Here is a 27,295-nt window from a genome sequence, read left to right as displayed (position 1 = left end):
TGTGCTCATAAACTTTTTTAATATGCAGGCCTTATGATGTTTTGGTGCATGTCTGTACAACATAATTTTGTTTTTTTTTTCTTTTACTGTGTTTCGTGATATTTCAAAGCGTGTTATCGTTCTTTTTGTTTCTTAGCTTAACTGTGTGCCTTATGCATAGCGTAGATCAAAGAGGCCAAACATCAGATGTACATCAGATGTTGTGTTGTTTTGTTCATATGGCAAACCCTTTAAAGGATTTAAAGTTTCTTATTTGACAATGTTTTGGAGCACAAGTCTTACATGGTCACACCTCACAGATGACTTGCAAATAGACACCAAGGCTATTAATGAAGCTTATCAGTGCCACAGAAATGCATATTGTACTGCTTTGTCTCACATGTCTTCTTCATGTGTGTCCCCTCAGTCATCAGATCAAGTCCCTGCAGTACAGCATCACAGGTGATGTCATCCTTGTGGTTTCTGGCAATGCACAGGCCAAAGTGTTGGACCGTGATGGATTCAACGTCATGGAGTGTATGAAAGGAGACCAGTACATTGTGGATATGGCCAATACCAAGGTAAAATGGAGCTCACATATAGTTTGTGTCTTTTACATCTCAGGTTGTATTTTAGTAGTTTTCACCATTGTTTCAATTGAGTTATGATAACACTGTACTCATTTCAAGTAGTTGCTGAAGTATTGCAACACAGCAATAAGGTTTGACGTGGCAATAAACACAAGTGGTCAGATGATTAGGCAAGTAAATAAGCCAACCATTCAGCCAGATTCTGGGCTTGTTTATTTAGTGAAAAAGAGAAGTCAGTAATAATCCCTCATAGCACAGGAAAAGTGTGTATGTAAGTATGGTGGGTTGAACCAAGAAGAAGGCCTGTAAAGTGAGGTTTTTGCAGCAAACGTGGTTTTGAAAATGCATATACTGTCATCTTAAAGAGGACTCTCTTTAAGTAGAACCCTTGAATCTAAATGGGATATACCTGGCTAAATAAATGCTAAAAATGATAAATGATAATAAATTAAAGCTGTTTTCACATCTGTAGCAACAACAGGATACCCAGAGTGACTGCTAACTCTAAATACAGTCTGGATGCCCTGCTCTTTTGCTCTGTGGATAGATCATGCCAGTTCCCTAATGGTAGCAAGGTGTAGCTATGAGCTGGTCTGTTCTGTGTGCGAGGATAATGGTCTGTGCTGTGTGACCAGCCAGAGGCAGTCTCATGGGAAGAGAAACAGCAGATGCTTTTAGGACTGTTGTGGTTCATCTCTTGCTTGTACCTGTATCTACAAAGGAGGGTCCAAATTAAGAGCCCATGTTTAGGTTTTGTTGTGTTCAAGGAAGTTGTATTGGCGGTTACCGACCATCTGTACCAGCTGCAGCGCATTTAGACATGGTTTATACCACCCATATGAATTACTTGAACAAGTGAAGGCCCATTGATTGCAAGTAGTGTTTTCCTGGATGTCCTACATTCTTGTCCTGCTCAGTCCCATCTGGAGCTGATGGGAGAGTCTGGTTCACTGGAGATGTGTTTTGGCCTGCTGACAATGTCCCAGCCGATTAGCTGTGTCTCTTGTGATAATTAAGTCCTCATTTCTGCTCTGCCTCTGTTGACAATTATTTGCCTACTATCTCATCCCACTGTATGTAGAGTGATTTGCTACATACAAATCTATATATGTTTGCATGCAGTAGTTTTTTTTGTATTTAATAGCCTGTTTTGTAAAATCAAGGAAAATAGAAAATAAAAATCCTCAGCACTGTTTCTAAGATACTGAAATCTTCAAAATGGTTGTTTTGTCTGAACAACAGCCCAAAATCCAAAAAGGAGCAATGTTTGACATTTCTGCTTTATAAATGCCTTAAATGTTGATCAGTTAGAATAGCTGCCAATTAATTTAGTAAATTTGGTTTACTGATTTATTGGTTTATTGATTGATTACTGCTTGATTAAACAGGGGATCGTTTCATCGCTCCAAATCTTAAACCTAACACACACAGAAACCTGTTTAGCCTGTGCTTAATGCAATTGCAATGAAAACAAACTGGGCATGCCAGCATTGTCCCCAGTAAGTCACTTCTTTTTATCAGGGAGATTTCTATTCACGGTGCTGTTTATCATTAACAAGCTGTATTTTTGTTTACTGTCAGTATGAATAACAGTCTGTTTCTCTTTAGTCATTGGTAATTTCACCTAAATCGTGAAGCTCCTGTGATGAGTTGTTTTATTTGTTTTGAAGTTAACTGCACAGAGCAGGAAGCAGCCATTCATAGCACATTTGAGCTTTAACCTCATCATATAGTGGGTGTATATTTTACCGTGAAATTTAACTACTTAGCAAGTTGTTTTTAGTCTTTTTTAGTCGTTAAACAGCAATGCCTAGGCAGTTTGCTTTTATTGATTATTAAAGTGGTGTGCTTGAAGTATTTGACAGTGAACAGGCAGGTCTCTCCTCCTGATGTACACATACCAATGTCATTTGGTCAACTTCTGCTTATGCAAGGCTCTGCTTTCTTGAGCATGCTGTCAAATAGCGGTATGTCATGTCTGAAGCCTCTTTGCTGTTCGCTGAAGTGGTCCTCTCTGACCTGGCAGTGTGGAGGCCTCTCTTTGGGTTAGCTTTGAAGTCATTTGCTATGAGTAATTCTCCACAGGACGACTCCGGCATGTTCTCTACATGTCTAAAAGTTACTCTTCTAGGAGCTCGCTTTTTGAAGCTGTGACACGGCCAGAAGTCAAGGTTACAAAAAGATCCTTTCCTAAAAAGAGAACACTTTAATGTGCATTTGGATTAGGCAACATAATTGGTGCCTCCTCAGAACTTCTTGAGTTTCTGTGGATGAAGACCTTATAGCTGCCTTGCATTTCACATTGTAACTCTGTTAATGCATTGAAAAACAAAGAAAGAAAGAAAAAGAAAATAAAGGAAATAGCACCCCTGAAATAACTAACTGGTGACCTTTAACATAGCTGTTTTGACTCAAGGTTTAACAAACAAGAACAAAACAAGAACAGCTGTCTTTTGCATCATTTGTTTGCAAGAAGATTCCAAAATAAGTCTCCATGAATTCACCTTCATTGGTTCCTTGTGGCAACATTTGCCCTTTTACTTTTCCTCCAGCTCATATAAGTTTGTTAATTTTCACTTTCTGTTCTTTTCAGGGCCACACAGCAATGCTGAACAGTGGCTGCTGGCATCCCAAGATCAAAGAGGAGTTCATGACGTGCTCCAATGATGGGTGAGTTTTAGTGTTCAGTGTTTCTGAATTGCAGCCAGAACCTTTTCTTTCTCCTCTGTCTGTGTTGCAACTGTATCTAGTAGTAATGATTTTAAATTCTATGCCGTGTCATGTCTGTTTGCTTTTTCTTGCTGTAAATGATTAGTTCTTTTTCCTTTTCTTATCCTTCTTGTTCCAAGTGACTTACCAGAATGGGCAGAAAAAACTTTTTAAATGGTCTACATCCAGAAACAACCAAAATATCAATTTATTTTGTCAGGTTAAATTCTTTTCAGATGTGTCATGTTTAATGATAACATTCATAGACAAATGTTCTTGAATATCTAATGATTACTTTTTCAACATTTATTCAGGATTATTCATGTTGGTCATCTAACTTGTGCATGTCGTGTCTACTGCAATATTTCAAGACTGTTCTTTGCTCTTATGTCCTCCTTCACCAGCAGGGAGTCCTCTAGTCCAGATTATGTCTCCAGAAAGAGTAGCTTGGCCTCACAGCTGTTCATTGACACATAGCACATTTTATACTGGATGTAGTCCAAAGGCAGCCCCAATTTATTTATGTGCACTGATTTGGACAAGAGCAAGACTGATGGAGAAAACAAGATGACACTCACACACGTTTCGTTCTGATTCAGCTTTAGCAACCTTCTACCTCCTTTAAAGCAGCGCTAGTCCTGTATGACTGCAGAAGTTGTCACCCTTTGCCCTGTGTGTAGGTGTGAGTGAATATTTGGGAGTGTATACGTGTGACTTTGAGTGAGACCACAGTGATGAGTCTAAGTGAGTGTGACAAGCAGCAGTGCAGAAACCCAGGGCTATCATCATTAAGTGGAAACAAGGGCCTTTCTTTGTGGGCAGGCCATGGCCCAGTGTTTACCAGTGTTACTGCTCTCCCAGATGTGGAGGTTGGTTTATTTAGTTCATATTGAGGCTCTGGAAATCCTCCCCTGGCACGTTAGCACTGGGTGTTGCCCCTGGCCAGCTCACAGGAGAACAGTGGAGAGGAGCGCACAGGGAACCATTCACAGGCAGAGCAGCTGCATCTGAGGAGGGTTCACAGCAGCAGAGCAGGTCAGCACAGCAACCTGAGAGATGGAAAGAGAGGGAGGGACTGCCTATACTGACCTACAGGTGAAAAATGTCTGTCTAACCCCATGTCAGATCTCTCATATTGCATTTTTATTCATCACATTAGTAATGTGCAGTGCAGTACTAGGGCTGCTTGGAGATTAAATGCTTTACTTAAGTTGGCTGAAACATTACCCCTCAAACCACCTACTTTCAGTCAAAAGTTCAAAATTCAAAGAATTAAGCTGTGAACAAGTGCTAAACATACACATTATTTTACAGGCTCACTTCTGCACTCCCTGTGTTCATAATTAAGTATTCAGTATTTTAGCATGCATGTTTATTTTTATTTCTTTATTTTTTTGTGTTGGCAAATTTAATCATCTTTGATGGGACAACCTGATTCAGAGCTCCTGTGGCTATAAATTAAGCCAGCGATAGAAGCAACCAGGTATTTCCTGATCCAACCAGACATGAAGGGGTTCTGGATTTTACACAGCTAATGTATCCTCCTTCTTGGCATTGGCCCCAGGACTGAATTCATGAGTATTTCCACAATTTTAATACATGTGACAGGCCCAACTTTCACATTCTGACTTGAAAAAATACCTTTTTAAAAAATGTTATGGTCTAAATTGCTCATTTAATTTCTTGTAAAATTACTTTATTGGAATTTTGGGGAAAAAGATGATTTATATATTTGGAGGTGTGTTTGCTTGATTGACTGGAGTGTCAGTTTTTCTGTGGTGATTACCTCTTTCTCATGTGTCTTAAATACCATCAGTAATGATCTAGGTATTATTGGGGGACCATCAAACAGTGTTTCTTCCTGTCTTTGTCTGTCACCACCTCATGATCTGTGCTTCTCCCTCCACATCAGTGCCATCCTTTGAACAACCATGGAGTCTGCAGAGGACAGATTGTGGTCAGTGGGCCTCTTGGGAATAGACCAGCAGTTGGGCAATAGTACCAGTGGGTGTCTGCTGTATCTGCTTAAACATCAGACCAACACCTAGGTCTCTTTTCCTGTCTCAGCCTAGTTAGAGAGTTTTTGTTGTGTTTATTTGAATAGGTTATTGAGCATGATCACTGGACCGCCCAGCTCCTTAATTAATGGTCCCTAGTAGTTGTTTGGAATCTCATTCATAAGAACTACCTCCCAGCTTCTTGAATGATTTCATTTACCCAGAGGATTTCTCCCTGAGAGGGAAGTACTGATGAAGCATAATAATGCAGCAGCAGGGTGGTAGTGATTGTCCTTGCACACTGAGGCTTAATAGAGATCTGTGCAACTCAAGTCCGTCAGCAAAAAACATTTCTGCTCGGGCTGGCGTGAAAGCGTCAACATTTCATTTTCTTCTGTCATTCTGTTTGACAGTCGTGCGACTGCAAAATGGCAAAATGCTTTCCAACATTATTCATGTTTTATCCAAATGCATACTAAGCACTAAGCCACATTAACTGAGTCTTTGCAGAAAGACCGAACACCTGTTTGAAAACCACGGATTTATTTCTCAGAAAGGCAAGGCAATATGTGCTTGGACTACTTCCAGTGGAAGTGTTTCTTTGGCAGAGTTGAACTTGAAGTAAGCTAAAAATATGGTGGGGACTTTCATGAGCTGTAGACTTTTTTAATAAATAAAATCCTGAACAGTAGCAGCTTAAAATTCTTGAATAAATTTTGTTAAAAGTTCATCTGCATCACTGTGTTAAATTATAACTAACACTGTGGAAAGCTTTGCATTTCTGACTTTAAGGATATGACATGGCTGATTCTTGTTTTTACTTCATGTTGTATTATAGAGCCCCAGGAGGACGATCAAAAATTCATGTTATGCTCTTTTTGTGACTGAAATTTCAGCCGGTGGAGCTGAGGACAGGACAAATGGCGACTTTCTAATTGGCACCACATGTTACTTCTGTTGAGTCCTGAGACTTAATTGTGTATGTATGTGCACACTCAAATACACACGATTTGAAGAATGTTTCCAGGAGGTCTGAATGCCAGGGATTCCCTTTGTGCTGGCCTGTTGTCAGGGCTGCAGCTGGATTCGGATGTGTAGCTGTATTCAAGGAGACCCAGAGGACAATATGGCAGGTTGTTTTACTGCTGAGAAAAAAATCTATTTGTCTTTGTCATGCACTCAAACCAAACACAAAATGTGATACATGTGACATATTATGCAGTAATCAATGGAGATAAAATAGAAAGTTACACTGTGCCGATTCACAGTGTGCTGGAAGTAGGGAAGTAGGCGGCACCTTTGCACATAGCGTTTTTTTAGCCTTATATAAGTCAGTATTGTTGATGACTTACTTGATTTTTTGAAGAGAAAGGGCGTTACTGCTGAATTACTAAGTGTGATCTGCGTGACAAAGCAGGGATGACGAGTGAAGACAGACATCACATAATGTGCATGAGCAAGTTGGGGCGATTCGCACAGGTTAACAAATCAGGTTCATCCACAGTCCAGCTTGTCTCCAACTGCTGGCCGCCTTACACTGCAAGTGTTCCATATCCTGCCCAAGAACGCGCATACCATACCATACCATTTATCCTTCTTTATTTACAGTCATGGGGGACTTTTTCACTGGCAGTAACCTCTAGTTCTTTAGTGTGTGAGTACAGTGTTTATTTTTTTTCTTTTTGAACTATATATCAGCCCACTTCCTTCTGGGATCGTTGTGGGAAGCCATCTTATCAACCAGATTGTTTGATTAAATCTGAAGAGCTGTCTTGATTTCTTTTAGCTTGAGTCAGGCTTTTTGTACTTGCATTGTGTGTTCTCAACTGACCTGTTAAGGCCTTTTTTAGGTTGATTTGCTACTTTGGAATCAGACTAATAATGTTGTAAATTTGAACCAGTAACTCCTGTACTCACAGTGTGTCTGTGCTTAAGCTAGATTGTTTCTTCTCTTTGTCTCCTTGCTTGAGTGCCACTGTGTATATGCCTCTTCCCAAATCCTACTGTTATTTCCCCTCTTTATCTTTAGCTGCAAGATGGAGCGTCTTTTCCTTCCTAATCCGCCTTCTCATAACAGAGCGCCACTTACTCGGTCAACTGGCCATTGGGCAACACAGCATATTCCCATCATTGGAATTTGTCCAATAAACAGCCATATACCAGGCTTACACCTTTCTCATCCCTCTCTTCCTTATCTTGTCATCTGGGAAGGGGATCCCGGTAACCGTCACCTCCTATAGGCCTGTAACCTGACAGACAGATAAAATCTGGGGCCTGGGGAGCTGTCACTCCTCAGTGGATGTGTGAATGACTGCGCTACCTCGTAAAGTGCATACGCATGACTGAGGATGTATGGGCCTCATTTTATTACATTCACCTCTCTGTCTCTAAAGCGTTTGTGTGGGAAAAGGAGGGCTGCTGATTGAAAGGAAAACAGGGTTCGAAGGAAAGAGGAACGTGTGTGGGTTTTGCCCTCATATGTTTTTCTTGGTTTCTTTATGTCACATGTGAATATTTTGACATCTCAGATTCTTTTATTGCTAATACTTTCCCAAAACAACAACTTCCTCTGAGAGAATAAGGGTTGTGACTGCCCCAGATGTTTTTCCCTGGAATAAGAGGCGCACCTTTAATTATGTGAAGCTGCAGTCCATTTTTATTGTTACTTCTTTTGATCTTTGTAACTCTAATGGGGGACAGAGGGTTTTTTCACTTGGACAATTCTAGAGTACCGCATATTAGAGCCAAAAGTTTTCCTTTCCCTGCCCTGCTCTGTGTCTTGCTCCTGACAGGTGAGGGTGTGCAGTCTTCAGTTCGTCCTCATCGCTTGCTCGATACTGGTGGGCTCCAGCTTCTCTGACAGCCAGCTCTGCCATGTTTTGGAAAGAGCCCTTACGATAAATAGCATTCCAGGTTTTGTGCGCTACGTGAAAGGTTATGTTGTCTTTAATGGTTTGACAGACGCCTACAGTCCTCTGTAAACAAAATAGAGATGTCTGTGTGAGGCAGCAGGTGGACTAATTTGTCATCCAGTCAGTGGCTCTCACTCTTTCACATTCACTCTCACAGATAAATATGAATAAAAAAATATAATAATGCTTTCAGATCGTAGTGGGCAACCACCTTTTATATGTGACTTTAGCATCTTTTTTCCAGCAAGACATCTTTATTAACAGCTCTGGTCAAACACAACTATGCATCAAACAGAGTTTTATTTGACCCTTGCCAGTTCTCACTCAAACCATATGTCTTCAGCTGGCTTTTGTATCACATTGTTAGACTTATCCAAACACAGTTGAGTGTGGGTATGCGTGTGTGTGTGTCTGCTACTTTGTAACCAGCCACAGAGGAATCCTTGCCTGGCTGTTAGTAGCAGCTCTGTCTGTATGTTTATACTCCTCTGCTGACCTCATGACCCAAAGGTCATGATGCTCACTAAAGCAAGCGGTGGGTCACAGACACATTTGGACACACTCTGTCTGGCATGAGTGTTTGTGTGCGTGTGTGAGAGGTTGGTTAAACATGTTTTTGTGTAGTCAGGTAGTTCAGTAAATAAATGTGGAGGTTTAAGGCTTTGGAGGTCACTCGCAGCACTAGTAGGTACCTAGTGGAATGTCCTCTTTGTCATTATTTTTGCCTTGTCACTTTCTATATCTCTTCTTTTTCATCTCTTTTGCTTCTGTTTATTCATCTTGTTTTCACAAAAAGCCCTGGAAAGATGTCAAACTACTTGTAGTTCAGTGGAAACTCAGGTGATTTTGGTTAGGTGGGTAGAAGTTGGGTTTAACATCCCTTGTTTGGACATTTTATGGCATTTTGGAATAAATCCTCTTCTTTGCACATGTGCTGTATGAAAAGTCTGCGTTTTAATTCCTCCTTCTCAGTGGTCCAGTTTATGAAATGTATCAAGGATTTCATGGAATCTTCAGACATGCCTGACATGCCTGTCAGACTGATCTACTGTTGTACTGTTTGCTAACCCCTCACCCTGCAACACATAGCTGCCTAACCTTAAGTTCATGAGATTGGCTGGAGCACACTGTCTCTCTGCATGATTCTGATTTATTATGTTGGTGGATGGTGTTGATGACTAAAATATGTTTTGAGGGAAAGATATTTTATGAGTGATTCATGACAGCTGGGTGAGGATAATTTACATTCTGTGTCTGTCCACAGTACTGTGCGCACATGGGACCTGAACTCTGAGAAGAAGCACAAGTCTTTATTCAAACCGCGTTCCTTCCAGGGGAAGAAGGTCATCCCCACATGCTGCACCTACAGCCGTGATGGGAAGCTGATTGCAGCAGGATGCCAGGATGGCACCATCCAGATCTGGGACAGAAACCTCAGTGTGAGTCTTCAAACACGCATACCAACCACCACAATGTGCAGTAGGTTGTAAACATAGGTTGTCTGTTTTGTTACGGCCTTGGGTGCGGGAATCATTAGACTCGGGTCATCCGGTCACAGGGCAGGGAGTTCAGAGTTCAACAAGTCACTGACCAACACTGACCAGAATTCAAAATGCTTGGCTTTAAAATGCGTTTCTACACACTGTGAGTAGTTGTAAATATTATTGAATGACCTGTATTGACACTGTTATCTCACTAACCAGGTACATGGTAGTGGGCTTGGGGCTGACTTGCTCTCATCCAATCCAAACTCTGGTAGTCAAGTGTCTACTGCCATATTGGAGGCTCTGTGAGTTGTACATAGACACAGTGGTGTTTTGAGCTACATCCTAACATCAGCATGCCTCGAGCATGACTCAGAATAGCTGATTATGTAACTGAATTCACTGATGTGTGATGATTGAGTGAAGTTTCACGAAAGTTACTGGGAGGCCCATTCCCAGTTCCCCACTGTATATTTTCCACTATTAGTTAATTAGGCAATTAAGGGATCAAAGTGTTCCATTCTTCTAGAGGTACATAGTTGAGTTAATAGTTGATCTTGGCTCCTAAATAGCATTGCTCTCACTTATTTTGCTGTTTTCACTCACAAATTTGTTCGTCACTGGAGATAAAAATGACTTCCATTCAGTGCTGAAGCATGCATCTCCTCCATCTGTATCTTCTGGGTCTCTGAAATGTTTTATCACTAGTGGTTACACCTTAGAGTTGCAATATATAAGAATTGGCCACCTGTTTAAGGTCAGTCCAGCTGTATGCTGCTTCTTATTATTCTCTGCTGGATCTGTCTACAGCTGTAGCTACTATCTGCTGTTAGGTAGTTTTGTCAGTTGGCTGTGCAGCTAGTGGCCCTAACAGCTGATTCTAGTTTGCGTGGACTGAGAACTTGGAGCACCACGGGAGTATTAGGATTAGGATACACCATGGGCAACAGAACCAGGCTCCCCAGCCTCCTAGTGGACAGACACACAGTGGCCAAATGCAGCTTCCAAGGCCTACGGTGACCAGTTTGGCAACAGTACTGTGGAGATCTACAGCTGAGACACAGCAGGAGAGGGAGTGGAATGTTTAAAACTAAAATTCTTACGCGCATATTACACATTGCATCTTTAACTCATGTTGCCTGTCCACCTGTGGATCTCTCTTCTTGGTGGCTGCCATGGTGCTGCGTCTCTGGTGTGGTATCACTGGCCGGCTAGGTTTGGCAGCATACAGCTCGCTAGCTGGTTCACACACAAAATTCACTGCAACAAAACAGATGGGAAGAGGTACATTTCTGTTGAATAGTGGGGCTTGGGGAACCTGCTGCACTCATATTCGTATTTTCAAAGATGACACATTTCAGGCATCGTTCCAGTATACTGGAATTGGTATTGTCAGTATTTCTTTACATTATGGCAAGCTCTTTTGCAAAACAGCAGTTTTGCAGGTTGCTTTTGTCCACAGTGTGAGAAATATTTGGTGGTCACTCATTTGGGAGTCCTAAAACACTATAAACTGACATTTCCATATGGGAAATAAAAGTGACGGAGGACTGCACACAGATATTGCTAAATACTTTGTAAGATAACCAGTGTCCAATGCAAGACACCCAGTTGTTTTTCTGCCTTGAATGCTTTGGCACATTTCTATCCTAATTCTTTTGTTCCACTTCATATCCTTTCATCTGTCCAACCCCATATGTGGCCAAGGTCGAATGCTCCTGTTATTTCATATGAGAATAGTGACAGCGACAATTAAGCTGTAGTTAGTGAGTTGGAACAGCTTGATTGGACAGAGGGGTTTATCCAGATTAGTCAGATGGGAAGTAGGCTCCGTGATAATTACAGTCAGTTACAGTCAACTTCATAATCACAGGACACAAAAAAATGCCATTAGATGGAGGATTGTTTTCTTGGTACCTAATTTCCTATTGAAGGAGCATGCTCCACACACCCGTGTCGTATTGACTCCCATCTCTCCCCCCCTCACCCATAATCCCCCCCCCCAGGCTGTGAGCGATTGCATTAAAACTCTCCAAATTTATTACCTCTCTTTCTCCAAACTAAATATTTACCCAGCATCCCATAGCAGCTTATAATAGTCATGTGTATTGCCTGACCACTGGAGCCTGTCCCATCTAAATGGCTCAAGAATTTAGTTGGTGCCCTCTGCCCTAATCAGCAACCTGTGCTGCTGACTCGAATTCAGTCAAAAACCTTAAAAGGAGTTGACCTCACAAGGCTTTTATTGCTGCTCCCTCCCCCACTCATAGGAGGCCTATCTCCTCTTGTATCGCCACTATTACTCATGGCCAGAATATGCAGGAAGATCAATCACGATCAATCATGTACATGACCTTGATCTAGAGCTCAGCCTGTGGAGAAGCTATTGAGGTTGACACATCGTGCTCTTGAACCCTGACACGGGTTGATTGATCCTATGATGGGAGAGTCAAGTAGGTCTCTCTTAGTGGTCTGCTGCAGAGAGTGATTGCATGCTCATTCTCTGACCAGAGGGGTCGGTGCCAGAATTACAAGGCTGCATTTAAATGGTTGCCAGGTAATGTGCTCTCTGTGAAAGTTTGTGCATTGAGGGTGCAGGCCTTCGTTCAAAAACGTTACCACAGAGACCTGGGGAATGTTATGATGTCATTGATGGACTTAGCTGTTTCCAGACTTCAAAGTGGGACCCTGAAAGAGGTGGTTTTGATGAACTACCCAGTTGGGGAGTGTTATCGTGAGAAGACATTGCAAACTTTCGCTTGTTTTCCACATTTGCTGGCTTTGTGACTCAATGCAAACTGCAAGTCTTCCTCATTTTATTATTCTTGCCTTTAGCTCATGTTTATAAAATGAGTGAAGCTTCCAGACTCAGTTTTCTCCACTCAGCACCCAGTTTTATTCTTGTCACAGGCATTTTATTGTCACTTGTTGAAACTGACCACCTGTGCTGGCCAGTATGTTTTACACTTACCAGCCGGATGCTGGACAGTATCACTGTGAGCTAGTAACGTAAATGAATGGACTGTGGAAGATTAAAACAGACAGAACATGTTAAAGTCCAATGAAAATGTTTAGAAAACTGTCTAGGATCTGATTACCAAAAAAACGTCATGAACATGTCTTCATGGACACTTTTGAAATGGTACTAGTTCTCTAGGTTATCTAAAGACAGTCTGGTAAACATTTACACTTGATCTCAGTTCTGTTGTCTCCATTGTGACTTGCTCGTGATTTCTGTCATGCCACACAGCATTCCCTCCTTGAACACTTTCTACTAAATGACCTGTTTTATCAAGTGCATGATACAGCTTTCATTGTGTGCCCATGTTTTAACCCTGAACAGAGATGTGGAAAGTGCATGTAAAGAGTCCTACTTTTTTGATTTGTAGCTGAGACATAGAGAAATACAGTGACTTTAATGGAACACATTTTCAGATTATGTGTCCAGTGTTATCCTCCAACACACACACACACACACACACACACAAGTACACGGCTTCACCATCACCGCTTGTTGATTTCCATGAAAGATCAGAGCAGCTGTTTAGGACTTGTGTGGTTTGGCCACTCGATCCTCAGAAAGTAGCAGAGGTCAGAGTGAGATGTTACAACTGACTGCACAGTGGGCATCGTTAAGTCTTTCAGGTGTGCGGTTGTAAAAGTATGGGAGGTTGGGGAAAGGCAGAGCCTCATGGTATTTATATAATGATACCCAGATAGTGTGGTTAGGAACAGTTGGCCCTGTGGTAGATTGTTATCATAGTCTGCCGAGGATGAAACCCAATGCTGTGTTCCTTCAGCTATGTATCATCCTGCTGAATGGGAGTAGATGTGTACTGGGGCTCTGTGTGTGTCTGTGTAGACATGAATGTTCTCACAGTCTTATATGAAATGTGTATGTGCAGATCTGTGTAGAAAAATGCACACGCTGGCTTGCTGAATAAAACTAACGATTCAGCCCAGTGCTTTTTCAGGCCCAGCAGAGGGGCACAGTTTACATGGGATGTCACAAGGCGTGAGAAAAGTTTAAAACAGTGTACCAGAATCCGATTTCACAAACCGGCTGTGTAGATTATCACAGGAAGCAAACACCGTGGCATCCACCAATGCCAGCCAGCAGCAGGATTGTAAATAAACACTCAAGCTTTCACAACAGCAGCAAATGATCTAGAAATAGCTGGAGTCTGTGTGTGTTTGCAATAAAAAGCTAGAGTAACCACTAGCTACTTAATAAAGGCAGTGTTTTCACGGATAGAGATTATTAAATTTAAAAATTAAATAGTTCTTATTATTTCCTTTCCTATTGCCTTTTATTTATGAGGTTACAATATTTTTTACTGATCCATTTAGCGGTCTTGTTTCTGTTTTTCTTTTCATAATTTACTCCAGAGATGGACAACGGCTGTCTTTTCCTCATTCTATCTGTTTGTCTGCTCGCATTTTTTTAAAATATATAAAGGGACATGCAGCAAACATTTATTTTCAGTGCAAACAAAACAGACACTGACAGTACAACATAAACGGGGTTAAAACGCAGCGTGTGAGAACAGCAGATGGTGTTAATCTTAGAGAGAAAGATGTCAGATGAAAAAAGAGGGGAAAAAAAACTGTAGAGTGATTCATCATGGGCCGAACAAAGCTCATAACTTTTCTCATGGGTGACCTGAGGAAACCTGTGGCTGTAGTTAAAAACATTCTTTTGGGATCATGTTTTAGAAAAAAAAATGAACGGCAGATTTCATCACCTTCTCTTCATGGTATATTTATGGTGTAATATCTACATGTTTGGTGCCATGTTTTCTTACACTGCTACTCTGTACCTGGACTCTCCTCTCCACTGGGACAAATTTTATGGCATGCAATTGAGCTTCATGCAACAGTACATAAGACAAGATAATTACAGCAAAATGGTTCATTAGCACACCCTCCCGTTCATAGTCTGCTGATCCAGTGCAACCTATTCATGCCCACAGGGCATTCATGTGCTTCCAGCTATATGAATGGAATTTTTGTATGTTTGGATATGCTCCCATTGTCCATGTGCACATGACGTAGCAGTGCAGTGGTCATTGTGATTGCATGATTGAAATGGGCCCCCCAATGTCTTTGTTGTAGGCTGATCAAATAAAGTAGTCAGTTCTCAAAGCTCAATCAGCCACCATGTGCCTTCAATGTAGAGTATTGTGTGTTTAAGCCTTACACATTATGCTTTAGTTGCTGTTTAGCAGGCCAGAGATAGCCTGTGACCAAGCTGTTCTACACCTGCTGTAAGATTAGAAAATGTAGTCTTTATATTAAATTGACCTCTTGACTTTTATCACTCAACCATGTCAATTTTAATGCAGCAAATAAAAGAGTGGCTAGATAATCTATGATAACAAATGAGCAGAATGGATTTGAGTCAAAGGTAATACGTGAGTAAAATGATGATGGGAAGCAGAAAGTTATCCCTGGAGAGACTACAGAGTCTAAATGGCCAAGGCCTGAAAAAGTGGAATCTGTGTTATCTACAGTTCAAGGTAACAGTGTTATCTGTCTCGTCCAAGTTAATAACTTCCCTCCATTTACTTTGGAAGTGAAGTATGGCCTCATTTCCTTCTTGTATCATAAGGACACATCACTCATTCACCTCATGCTCTACTCTCCACTCTCTCCTGCTCTTTTTGCCAGCAGTTCTCCACACTTCTCTATCTTATCTGTCTTCCACGCTCTGTGCTCACTTCAAATTCCTTATTCAGCTTTCTGAGTCAAAAGCCTGTATTGCTGCAATTCTCTTTTCACTGATTTATTTGCATTCCGTTTAGAATTAATGAAAATGCAGACGTATAAACCAAGGTTATGTTTGTTTGAGTGTTAGCAAACCTACTTCCCAGACTGTTGCTTCACTGCTGTCTTTTAATGATCGATCTCTGTAATCTGGCTGTACTGAGTGCAGGTGAAACTGAGACACTGGGAATTACGTAGATGTGGGAGGAAGCATAGAAAAGAAACAGGCAGTCATTGCACTTGGTGATGAAACAATTAGTTGATTCGTTGACAGACAGAATATGAATCTGCAACCATTTTATCAGTTAGGTGTTAAAGTCATTTATCAAGCAAAAAAGTTGAATGTCCAACATTCACTGGCTTTAGCTTCTCAAATATGAGAATGTGCTGCTTTTCTTCCCAGTGTGTCTTTGGTGCATAGGGATGAACTGTTGGCTCTTTAAACTGTTGGCAGTACAAATTGTGCAGTTTGAAGACACCAGAATGGATATTTATATAGACTAAATGACTCAGAGGGGGTTTGCTTCAGATCAATCGATAAAGAAAATAATAACTACATACATTAGTAAACGTAAAGTCTAGAGTAAAAACTTAAAATACGCTGAGTAACATGAAAATTGGCATCCTTATATTTGTTTATTGGTGATCTCCTTTTTCACTTCTGTTGCTTTTTCTTCTTGCTGTTTCTTAGTGTGTATGTGTGAGAAAGATAGAGAGTAGTGTGTGTGTGGTTGGGGGGGTTATTTCCAGCTTGAATCAGCAGCCCTTTGCGCACAAGCCTTCTGCTCTACAGTAGTAAGCCACTTAGACAGAGTGAGCACTGAGAAAGTACACAGAATGGCTTGCCATCTTGGAGACAGCTGTTTAGACGAGGAGTTAAAAGGCTTCTGTTTGCGGGGGGGGGCATGTCTGCAGTGGCTTAATTAAGAATATTTTAGATGACTTGAATGGAAATTTCTCATGGTTTCCCAAGTGTCCCAAAAATGCCACCAATGCAAGCCTTTCTCCTAAAAGTTTGAAACAACCCATCTTTTTTGGACCTCATAATTGAGGTGAGATTCTATTCTCTAGCATTTATAATTGGTCGGCTTTCACCTCCATGCAATGACCCTCAACTGAAATGCCACTTAGCCTACTTGGTTTTCAGTGTTACATGCTGATCATCACAGCCAAGTTGAGTAAGATCACACTCTCATATACAGCAACATGCCTGGGAAATGGGTACAAGGGCAGAATTAAACACATGAATGGCCTGACAAAGGACTTTGTGCTGACTGCCTGTTTTTCCATTCCCAGCTTCTCAGCTGCTGTGTCTTGTGTTGAATGTGTACCAGCTCTGCCTCTGAAATTATTTTCATTAACAATTTATCTTGTAACAATAATCTTATCTTATTTTCTCACTTTGTCAGTTCATCGTTTGGTGTGTAAAATTCCTGGAAATAACAAAGTCCATAACTCCAAGATGATATCCTAACAGAACTGAAACCAAATAGATTCAGTTTCCAATCACAGAAGATGAAAAAAATGCTTACATCTGAGAAGATGGAACTTGGGATAGTTTCAGTTGTCTTTCATCAAACCTGTAAATGCCCATGTATCTCAAATCCTATACCCCACAGTCCCCAGCCAAGTTAACCCTGATGACATCATTAGGGTTACCATCAGATAACCCTATATTTTCTCAGACTTGGCAAAGCTTTAGATCCACAGAAAACATAATAAAAACGTTCCCAGAGCTGAGTAGTACTAGTAACCAAGTAACCTGACTTTAATGTGTAAATTGGTAGTGTGTTACTTATTTACTTTCTAACCCACACTTTTAAAGTAAGACTTTGTTTAAGCACCTCTTTTCAATCTCGTTCTTATTAACCTTAACCCTGCTAACAGTGTTTGTCCATATTTTCTAATTGATCCTGGTGATCAATTAGTCATCCTGGTCATTTGTACTTTGATGAGGCACTTACAAAATAGTTGACACTTGTGATAACACTTTTTAGGAATAGCTAATAAGAACGAAATAAAAGGGCAATGTTAGCCCAGAGCTGTAGTTAAAAAGGTGCGTGATGTGTGTTATTGGCTGGTAAATTGTATACTGTACGGGAGTATTATAATACTATTTCGGGCAGGCGCAAAGGGAAAAATAAAAACATCTGTCAGCAGAGACCTAAGCTTGCCAAGGTAAATCTCTGTGGTCTGTAGCCTTGCTAAAGAATGTGTGAATTTGCTGATATTGCATAAGCTGTAGTGAGCTTTACAGTTGAATATACTGTAAGGTATTCGCAGAGAAAATGGAAACTGTGTTGTTTTAAAGACAGAATGGCAAGGTCCAACTGAAACGTCTGCTACTGATGCAGAGGACTAAAGAGTACATCTTACTGATGGCAAAGAGAGGCAGAACTGCACTATTTATTCATTTTGTTCTTTTATCAATGATCAACTACATGTTGATCTGTATTTTCTGTATTTTCACTTGCATATAACTATTATTACACACAAAGAGAAATAAATTCATGCTATCCTGACATCTATACTATATTTTCACTTTCACAGACCGTGCATATGACACACAGTAATGAAATGGCATTCAACTGTTAATTGACCTATTCATGCCAGTCTTTAAGTCACAGTTAGTATGTGTTCATTGCTGTTTATACAGAACCTGCATCCGAAGCTGTAGTTTTACTACGTCACAGTGAAGCCATAAACTATATCAGCATAAATCCCTGTGGTCAGTGGATTGTGTTCTCTTTCTTCTCAGGTCCATACAAAGTTCCATTGTCGGCAAGCACATATTCCAGGATCAGACACCTCCTGTCTGTCGTTCTCCTATGATGGCATGACTCTCGCTTCACGTGGGGGTAAGAAAAATATTTTAGTTTAGGTTTCCTCCAAACCATACAGCCAGCAGTTACACGTACTGAAGTTTGCATTCATCAGTAGCCCAAATTTATTAGGTTCAGTGCATCATCTCAAGTGATTTTTTTTTTTGGAGGGGGTATGATGCTTCCAGAGTGTGAAAAGAAACAGATACCACCACCAAAACAATGTAGAAGGCTGACAAGATGCATCCATGGAAACACATGAGGTTATCTTGATGTGTGATGGTCAGAAATAACTCTGTGTAATAGTCCTATTATTGTAATGTGAATTTTGTAAATGAAAAATAAATAAATGACAGTCTTGTTGTATAGTCAAGAAAAGGCAGTATTTACTTTGCTCTAGCAAAATAAGTAACTACAGTGACAGTTGCACCATGATGACGTTCTGTAAGGTAAGTCTCACCTTTTACTTGATGTCTCCATCTATTTTCTAGGTGACGACACTCTGAAGATGTGGGATATACGCAACTTCAGGCAGCCTGTGAAAGTAGCTAATGGACTGACCAACTACTTTACAATGTGAACATTTTTAACCATCATCTTAGTTACAGTTCTTGATTACTGTAAATAATGTCTGGACTGTGAATTGATGATATTGTATGTGTCATTTTCCCTATAAGGACTGACTGCTGTTTTAGCCCAGATGACAAGCTTCTTGTAACGGGGACCTCAGTGAAGAAAGAGGAGGGAAATGGGAAGTTGGCCTTCTTTGACCGAACTTCCTTTCAGAAGGTCTATGAGATAGAGGTCACCAATGCGGTAAGTTCAGCATCAAATTTTCACAACCGCAACTGTGGTTTTTTTGTGCTTGTTTTTCAACTGTCTGATATGATATGTTGGTTACAAATCAAAATGACTCAAAATAATGCACAGTGGGGAAAAAAAAAACAAAAGAAGTCCACATTGAAACATAATGAAACCAATGTGCATGTCATTTCTCCTCCACATAAGCAGTCTGGGCTCAATCAAAACCCCAGTCTTAAATGTTCATATTGAGTTATAGCATCCTGAAAACACAAAAGTGGTCTAAGCCCTCATTACAATAGCCAAACAGATTTGACTGGCCTGATATGGAGATTATATTAATTTCCTATTTAACCCAACAAAGGATTATTCGAGTGGATTAGACCTTAAATCTGTCATTTATTTTAGTCAGTATTCATTAATTTCTAACAGCAACTATGTAGTAGTAGAAATTCAGAGATACAGAGCTCGAATTGTGAAGTCAACAGAATCTCAAGTCTACAAAAATTGCCTTAAGGGTCATTTTAATTAATATGTACACACACGGGAAGAGAAATTAATTATATATTTTTTGTAAGAAAATATCAAATATTCCAATCCTCTGGCAGTCACTATACATTTTCCTTTTAAATTACTATGTGTCTTACACCAGTCATATATCAGCAGTGTGGCAGAATACATATTTTCTCTATCTCCACACTGGATGAATGATTGACAGGAACATTGGTGTATTTGGTGGAAAATACAGAGGAATATGAGAAGTTATGGACTGGAGTGAAGGCAAAGGAAGAAAGTTTCAAAAGTGGTTCAAGCTAGGAGAAAGTGGAGTAATGTGACCTTTCCTTATTGCAAGTTATTCCCACAAAGCTTTGGCAGAACAACTATTGACGCTTTCATATGCACTGCGCACTGCCTTTGAGTTACATATGAAATTAAATTATCAGCCTGTTCCATTCACATGAACAGACTGCACTGCACTGTCAAACACGTTAGCGTACTATGCACATTATACTAATCCTGCTTTCTCAGAAATCCATTTGGTGAAGGCAACCAGCCACAGGTGCTGAAATGAAGGGCAGAGTTACTGTTTTCAGTAGAAAAATGTGTTTTTGTTACTTCCTGGTTCTCTTCCTCCTCCTCCTCTGTCTCCTTTTCAACAGATTTAGCACAGTGTATCTGTAGTCATAACAGTGAGGTCTGACAGAGGCTAATAGCTTCTAACTTGGTCTCCCCGACTAAGACATGACACTTTCATATGGACCACTGAGTGAACATGCCCGAGAGGGGAGAAAAAGACAAAAGCTCGGTTTGTGTGTGCATCCCCCTGTTCTGCCAGCCAGCTGCTGTTAGCCTGCAAACCTTGGCACAGCATCAACACTAAGTGTACAAACTGCTACACAGTTGCACTAACTGAGTGGACGGGAGGGCAGTCCGTGTTGTCGGTGACCCATTTTTATCCGAGATTTTAGCTTTAATTGATTTTGAAAAGTGTTCATTTTTTTTATTTGTTATTTTCTTATCTAAATGTGACTTCTGTGAGCTTTCGAGTCTGCACACATGTATGAGAGAGCTACATGAGCCTGTCAGACATAGGAATAAGACTGATGCTGCATTAAAATTGAATTGACTGAGTTTTATGATGGTTAGTTTGATAAAAATAGCATTTTTAACATCAATAAACTCACTCTCAGTTCTTTAGTGTACTTCCATCCTTCATTCAATGAGAACAACATCTGTCACACACCTATGTTACTCTGTTGTTTCTGCAAGGGTTTCTCAAAATTAAAACCACATTCTCTAGGTCCTCTCTTGGTTATATGATGATGCGATTGTCCTGTCCTCTCTAGACAGCTGCATCTCCTGTGTGGTTGTAGAGCTAAATATTGCTCAAAGACATAAGGTAACATTATTAATTTGCAAACAGCATAATCTACATATGTATGGTTGTCTGTCATTCACACCTAGCAGCAGTCACCATCATATGTTGTATATAAGGTCTCCCTGCACCCACATCACTGTGTTGGCGATATCTCTATAGGCAGCATTAACAGAAGACTAGGGACACTTTGGGTCAGAGAGTCTGTTTAGAAGGTACCAACCCTCCTCCTCCTTTGCATCACTCCACGGACGTTTGTCTTCACTTCTTTATTGGGGAGAGTAAACATTTGGAAGTGATTTTTCCATTGGCCCTTTACTCGCTCCACCATCTACTATTGTGAGAAACTGAAAGCTTTAGTTCAGTTTCACTGGAAGGGACGGCAAAACCTCTTCCCGTCTGATCTCCATTTGTGCCGTGCAGAAGTCTAGCAGATTTTCCACAAAATCCAACCTGGTGCCACGAAAAACAATGTAGGTTAGAGACTGTTATAGGCTGCCAATTGCCTTGGCAATGATTTTATTTGTGTTATTTGTACTAACCTCTTTAAAATTTATATGGTAATGATTAAAGCACTTAACTCATAGTATGCTTTGAAGCCATTCACATATTTGAGAAGTTTCTTGCAGTCACATAACTTAATTTAATTGCTTTGTTTACATACACACACATTGTGTTGAGTGGTGCTGGGGCACTGAGGAAATACATGTTGCATAAGAAAATAATGTTATTTGTGGACTTCAGAAATCGGAGCAGTTGTTACTAATGGTAATTATCATCATCTGTTCTTATCCAAGATTAGTTACTCTAATATCAGTTATTTGCATAGGTATCTTAGTTTACTTTTTCCCATTTTGACATAAATGAACAAATGGAAATAGAGAGGTAGAGATAAGAGCATCACATTTTTGTGGTAAAGGTTGGATGTCAGATTGCCTAGTCTAGACCATGTTGATGTTCTACTTTTTTGGATTTATTGCCTTTCCTGATGATGTACCCCATATTCTCACTTGATGGTTGTCAGAAAATTCATCCTCTGCATCCAGCCCTCCTCCCAACCCACTGACTAATACTCTACCAATGTGACTTTAACTGCACCAAATTTTACTGGTGGCTTTACCCCCTTTAAAGTGATTTTATGCATTGAAATTTAGTTTTGCAGCAGATCACTTTTTTCTGGTTGACATGCGAACTCAGTGAACCTGATGAATGTGCTATTTACTATGTTTACATCAGCCGTCTGCTTCTTGGATGGCCCGAGAATTTAAGTGCAGCCTTTATAAAGTGGCGTACCAGGCAGGCAAGTGAAAGGAAGGGCCACCAATCATTTCTAACTAAACAGTCTACATAACCCCAGACCTGGATTCTGGGGTGTGCTTGGGAGAGGAGGCTGTTTTTGGCTCATTTGGTAAATATGTCGGACAGGCTTATCTTATTAAGCTTATCTTATTCCATCAAATGGGGCATGAACCAGGTGAGACCCTGGTGACTATCAAAGCAGTGAGCTCTTGGATGAATTTCAAATGCAGACCAACGTAAACCTGCAGCTCTTTAAATTAAAGTTTGGTCCATGATTATGTCCACACCTCTTATTGTTACAAATGTATGCACAGCTATAGGGTAATAAAGAAAAATAAAGAAGAAAAACCCCAGTCTGATCTATTCAGTGAGGACAGATTTGTACCGGTAAATAAAAAAGAGCACTGGCTTTGGGTCAGTTCTCAGTATTAGCCAGTAATCCTGAATATCTGTATAGGAATCTCTGTTGGGAGAGGAAAAGGTGGTGTCAGAGCATCCAGAGTATGATATGCTCATATTGAGTTTGACTTACAAACTTAAAATTGTAAATAATCAGAATGACTTGTTAAATAACCTGAAAAGTCTAAAAGATGCATTGTTCTGGGTAAAAAAAACATGTAGTGAGAGGAAATCTTTGGGTCACCTTTACTATTTGCTGTTTTCCCAAGCTTCACCTACTGTCTTATGCTTGATGGCTCTTGAAAAACCCTGTACCATGCTTATCGAGGATGCCTTCGGTGTGAATGGTTGGTCTTTCATCCTCAGTCAGAGGAGCCAAGCTTGAAAGGAAGAAGGGAAACCTTAACTCTGTTCTTTCTTGTGCATCTTGCCAAGTAAATCTTGCGAGTTGTAAAAGCCAGTTGTTCCAGCAAGGCAGTTCATACTAATTACAGACTTCTCGGACGTGTGCCCACTCAGTGTGCAGCTGAGGTGCTAAGTCTTGAGTTCTCCGTTTCCCCCCACTGCATTCAGCTGGCCTGTTTAGCCAAGTCTGTCAGAAGCATTGCACATTTGGATCCATTCACCAGCGACTAAATGAGGAACACAGCTGTGACTGTTGTGTCCCATTAGTGCTGCATAACTTTTTCATAATCAGCATACATACACAGGCCAGTGGCTGTTGTCTTATTTACTCTTAAGCAGTGTTTGGTGTTTCAATCTGGTGGGACATAGAAGGCTTCTACTGAAGACCTGACTGATTAAAGGTTCCTCCTTCACGATGTGATGTAATTTAGTGGACGTTAAGCGTAAACACGGGTTCCTAGAGTGTAAACATGCTGCTCTGGATATCTGGAAAGCAGTCTTACTGTTGTACTGGACTTGAGCTGTGCTTGGCTGTGGGCTTCTCAGTGGATCCAGCTGGGGTGGGCCCCACTGAACTGGTCTGTTTTGGGCTGCTCCACTCTTGCTGTTCGACTTGTTTCACTGCTGACAGAATGATTTGTTTGGGTCCAAAGAGGTTGTTTTCTGAAGTCAGCTGGGCTGGAGATACCTGGTTGTGTTGTCACTTTTTATTTCGGTTTTTACAGTCTGATTTAGATGGCTGTGTGTTGTGTTGCTGTGCTGTGCTGTGCATTAGGTGAATTCCTCAACCTTTTACAGTACCTGTGGAGTGTAACAGAATTCCTAACTGTCATTTCTACCTTCCCTCACGTATAGGGACTGTCTGGGTTGCTTCAGCAACCCTGACGGGGAAATTTATAGCCTATTACACATTTTTACTGAAGCACATCCACAGTGTGTAGTTCAGTTCATGATATATACATGCTGATACATGTTAAGCTTGGTGCTCAGGAAAATTACAGCAGGTTGTTCAGAATTATTTCTTAAATTAAGAGATAATGCAGTGGATTTTCTTCAGTGCAAACATATTTGCATTTGTGTTAAGTTGTTTATACTTGGTATCCTCTATCTGCTGATGTATGAATGGAATACACAAGGCTCAATGTTAAGCACATACTGTTTAAAGCGTTTTCCAGATCTTTCGATCAGTTACAGTCAGCTCATGATCTGGTTGAGCAGATTAACCCTCATCTGTTCCATGAGCTACACACCACTGAGCGGTTGGCCTCAGAGTGTACATATGCAAGTACACGGTTTGTCTTAAATTTAAGCAGATTGTGAATTATTTTAACTCACTACAGGCACTACGTCTTGTGCACATTGCATACTTGCAGGAAAATCTTGGAACATTTAAGAACATTTATTGACACAGTGACAGAATTTCATATGTAATATTGGTTGGATGTTTTGTTTTGTATGATCAATTCAAGTTGTATTTTTTTAGTTTTCTTATTTTATCTTATTTTTATCACCAGTAACTTTCCTGTGTGCATGTGTGTGCATGTGTGTGCGTGTGTGTGATCATGTTTGTGTGTGACTGAGACTCCTTCCCCTGGTATCCTGGTGGGAAGCTGAACAGCTGGGCACTAAGCAGCTTTCTCCGTCACAGAATCTGGACATCCCGGTCGTAGTCCTACCCACCCCCCATCCTATGCCCCTGCCCTAGACCCCCGCCTCCTCCCCAGATTGCTGACTGTGTTCCACATAAAGAACATGCCAAATGCTCACTCTCTCAAAATTATGCACAACTATGGGGCATGCACATCTGCACCAAAAGTACAAAGATGTGTGTTAATGATGATACTCTTGACGCTAAAATGATATGAGGATGTGAAGAAAGGAGGCACTGTTGCTCTCTACTGTGGCTCAAATGTCACAGAACGTACACTGGGTCTTCCTCACAGTCCAGCAGCTGTGTGTGTGTATTTCTCTCGCTGCCCCTCTTTTGCTCTCACACACAGACATACACACCTCTGGATAAATGTGGTCACATTTGCCTATTGGCACTGGGCCATCTGTCACACACAGACAGACTGAAGGATCCAGCCCTCATCCCAACAACCAAATATAGTCAACTAGAGCAGCAGAGCACACTGGGACTGATCCCCACTGTACCACAACCAACCTGTGTCACACATATTAACAATACTCAAGACAATAAAATCTGAGAAGCAGAAACATCCTTACAAATCTGACCCACAATAGAGAAGGTTGTTCACAACCTGCTGTGGGCTGCGACCTGCTTTTGTTGCATGTGCCAGATACTGTACAAAAAAAATGAATAAACATTTACCTGAATCTTGTTTCTGTCTGTCTTTCTATTCCAGAGTGTCATCCGCTGCCTGTGGCACCCAAAACTTAACCAGATAATGGTGGGAACTGGGAATGGACTGGCTAAGGTCTACTATGATCCTGTTAAAAGCCACAGGTATGTTCAGTTGCTTGGTGTGAATTTATCTCCTTTTTACTGACAGCAGTTCCCCTGAGGATACAACAATGAATCTATCCATTAGCACTTTCAGTCTGATGTTAACATCATGCCGTAAAACAGTTGTTTATCAAAAGCAATCAAACACACATTAAAGAGCCATATTGTTGCACTGGATAACAGTTGTTCATGGCAGTCAACACAGCAAGTGTAGCTTGTTCTTCTCATCTTGTCAGAGCAGCATAAACATTGGCGTGACATCTGCCTGTTGCTGTCTACCTGTCTCAGATTGACAATGCAGTTGCAAAATTGATTAAAAAAAATATTAAATGATGCTGATTAATAACAGTAAGTCCATCATCTGTCTCTGTGTTAATCAAACCAAAACCTCTTTAGGTGAATAAAAATCCTTCGTTTCTTGTTTTCTATGTGATCCCTTCAAATAGCAACATTGGTAACCAACTGGCTTATAATCAACAGGGGGGCTATGCTTTGTGTAGTGAAGAGCAAGCGTAAGGAGAAACAAGCAGAGATGCTAACGCAAGATTACATCATCACACGTAAGTTCTTCCATGTCTGTACTCGAAGACCCAAACACACTCACGACCCATTTCTTCCGTACCTTCGAAGAATAATAGAGTTCTCCACTTAGTGAACTTTGAACTTAATTCCCTGCTCTCTTGCTGTGCTTTGCATGGCATGCAGTTTCACACATCGCCGTGTAATCGGTAAACAATTACTGAAGCAATTAAAGTGAAGTGCCTTTCTCGAAGCCCTCTAGCAGTTTAATCCACCTTGAGCCACTAACCCATCTGTGCTCAGTGCTCTTCACACGATGGGGCACTGTGTGTTTTAACAGCAAGAGAGAGACATCACCAAAACAGTGCAGCCCATCTATCAAGTGCATGATCTGACAAAGTGGAGTGCACTCTGAGCATCCTGCTTCTCAGAAATAAAGAATAAAACTACTAACCTCTGTTTACCTTCTATCTCTCTGTTTCACCCTCGCACGCACACAGATACTTTCAAACACATCCTTTCTCATAGCGGTGTGTGTGTGTGTGTGTGTGTGGGAGGGGGGCTGGCTTTGCGAGGAATGAGAGAGTGTTCACGGCTTTCACAGGCCCTTTAGCTGATGGAGTAGGGTGTGGATGAATGGATGGACAGCCACGGGGCACTGTGCCACGCGGCGGCCATGTGGTCTGCAGTCACGCCGGATCACGCTAGGAACAGCCGCCTGTCCCACCTCTGCTGGCGTGATCTCCTTGCTTGTCCACACCGCACACACACCCCTACCTGTCATCCTGTCATATCAGCGACACACGAGGCTGTCATCTCCTCTGTGCGTGTCTCACTCTCCTTTGCCCCCAGATTGAAGTCATGAACCTCCAGGAACAGAACAGCTGCAGACACGTCCTCCCTGATTGGCTGCTAAGACTCAATTCAAATGCCATTTACTGTTTGGGCTACTGCAGCCTTTTCAGATGCATCATGTGGTTTCATTGCCATGCCAACTGGGTGTGAAGTAGGCAGGCATTTGACTGCCACGAGTGGCGAGTGACGCACTTGATGCCCTGGCACTGGAAAATTAGAGGGGACAGGAAGCAAATGATGGCCCATTGAGAAAAGCGAGGGAATCTGTTAACAGTAACCTTTTTGCTTAATGTAGCGTGGAAGAGAAGAATTAACGCTGAACAGCGGCAGGGCACCTGAATGGAAAATCACTTTATCTAGCCCTTTACTAAAGTGTCTCTTTGTAACCCCTGAGGATAAGAGCAGAGCATACACT

General features: G+C 41.1%; 1 protein-coding gene across 3 annotated transcripts in view; it reads left to right on the top strand.

Moving 5' to 3' along the window:
* The window catches only part of LOC124051724 (WD repeat-containing protein 70), a 35,529-nt gene that overhangs the window by 3,950 nt on the left and 4,284 nt on the right, over window positions 1-27,295 (top strand). For all 3 annotated transcript variants that reach the window (XM_046375361.1, XM_046375359.1, XM_046375362.1), the window contains exons 8-15: window positions 407-560; window positions 3,163-3,239; window positions 9,452-9,626; window positions 18,196-18,295; window positions 18,751-18,835; window positions 18,937-19,075; window positions 25,406-25,506; window positions 25,987-26,066. In XM_046375361.1, coding sequence (XP_046231317.1) covers window positions 407-560; window positions 3,163-3,239; window positions 9,452-9,626; window positions 18,196-18,295; window positions 18,751-18,835; window positions 18,937-19,075; window positions 25,406-25,506; window positions 25,987-26,066 — 911 coding nt within the window. The remainder of the gene's footprint in view (window positions 1-406; window positions 561-3,162; window positions 3,240-9,451; window positions 9,627-18,195; window positions 18,296-18,750; window positions 18,836-18,936; window positions 19,076-25,405; window positions 25,507-25,986; window positions 26,067-27,295) is intronic.

This window comes from Scatophagus argus, chromosome 20 (genome assembly GCF_020382885.2).
Source record: "Scatophagus argus isolate fScaArg1 chromosome 20, fScaArg1.pri, whole genome shotgun sequence".
Lineage (NCBI taxonomy): Eukaryota > Metazoa > Chordata > Actinopteri > Scatophagidae > Scatophagus > Scatophagus argus.
Note: the sequence above shows the minus strand (reverse complement) of the source record. Positions and strands in the feature narration are given on the sequence as shown.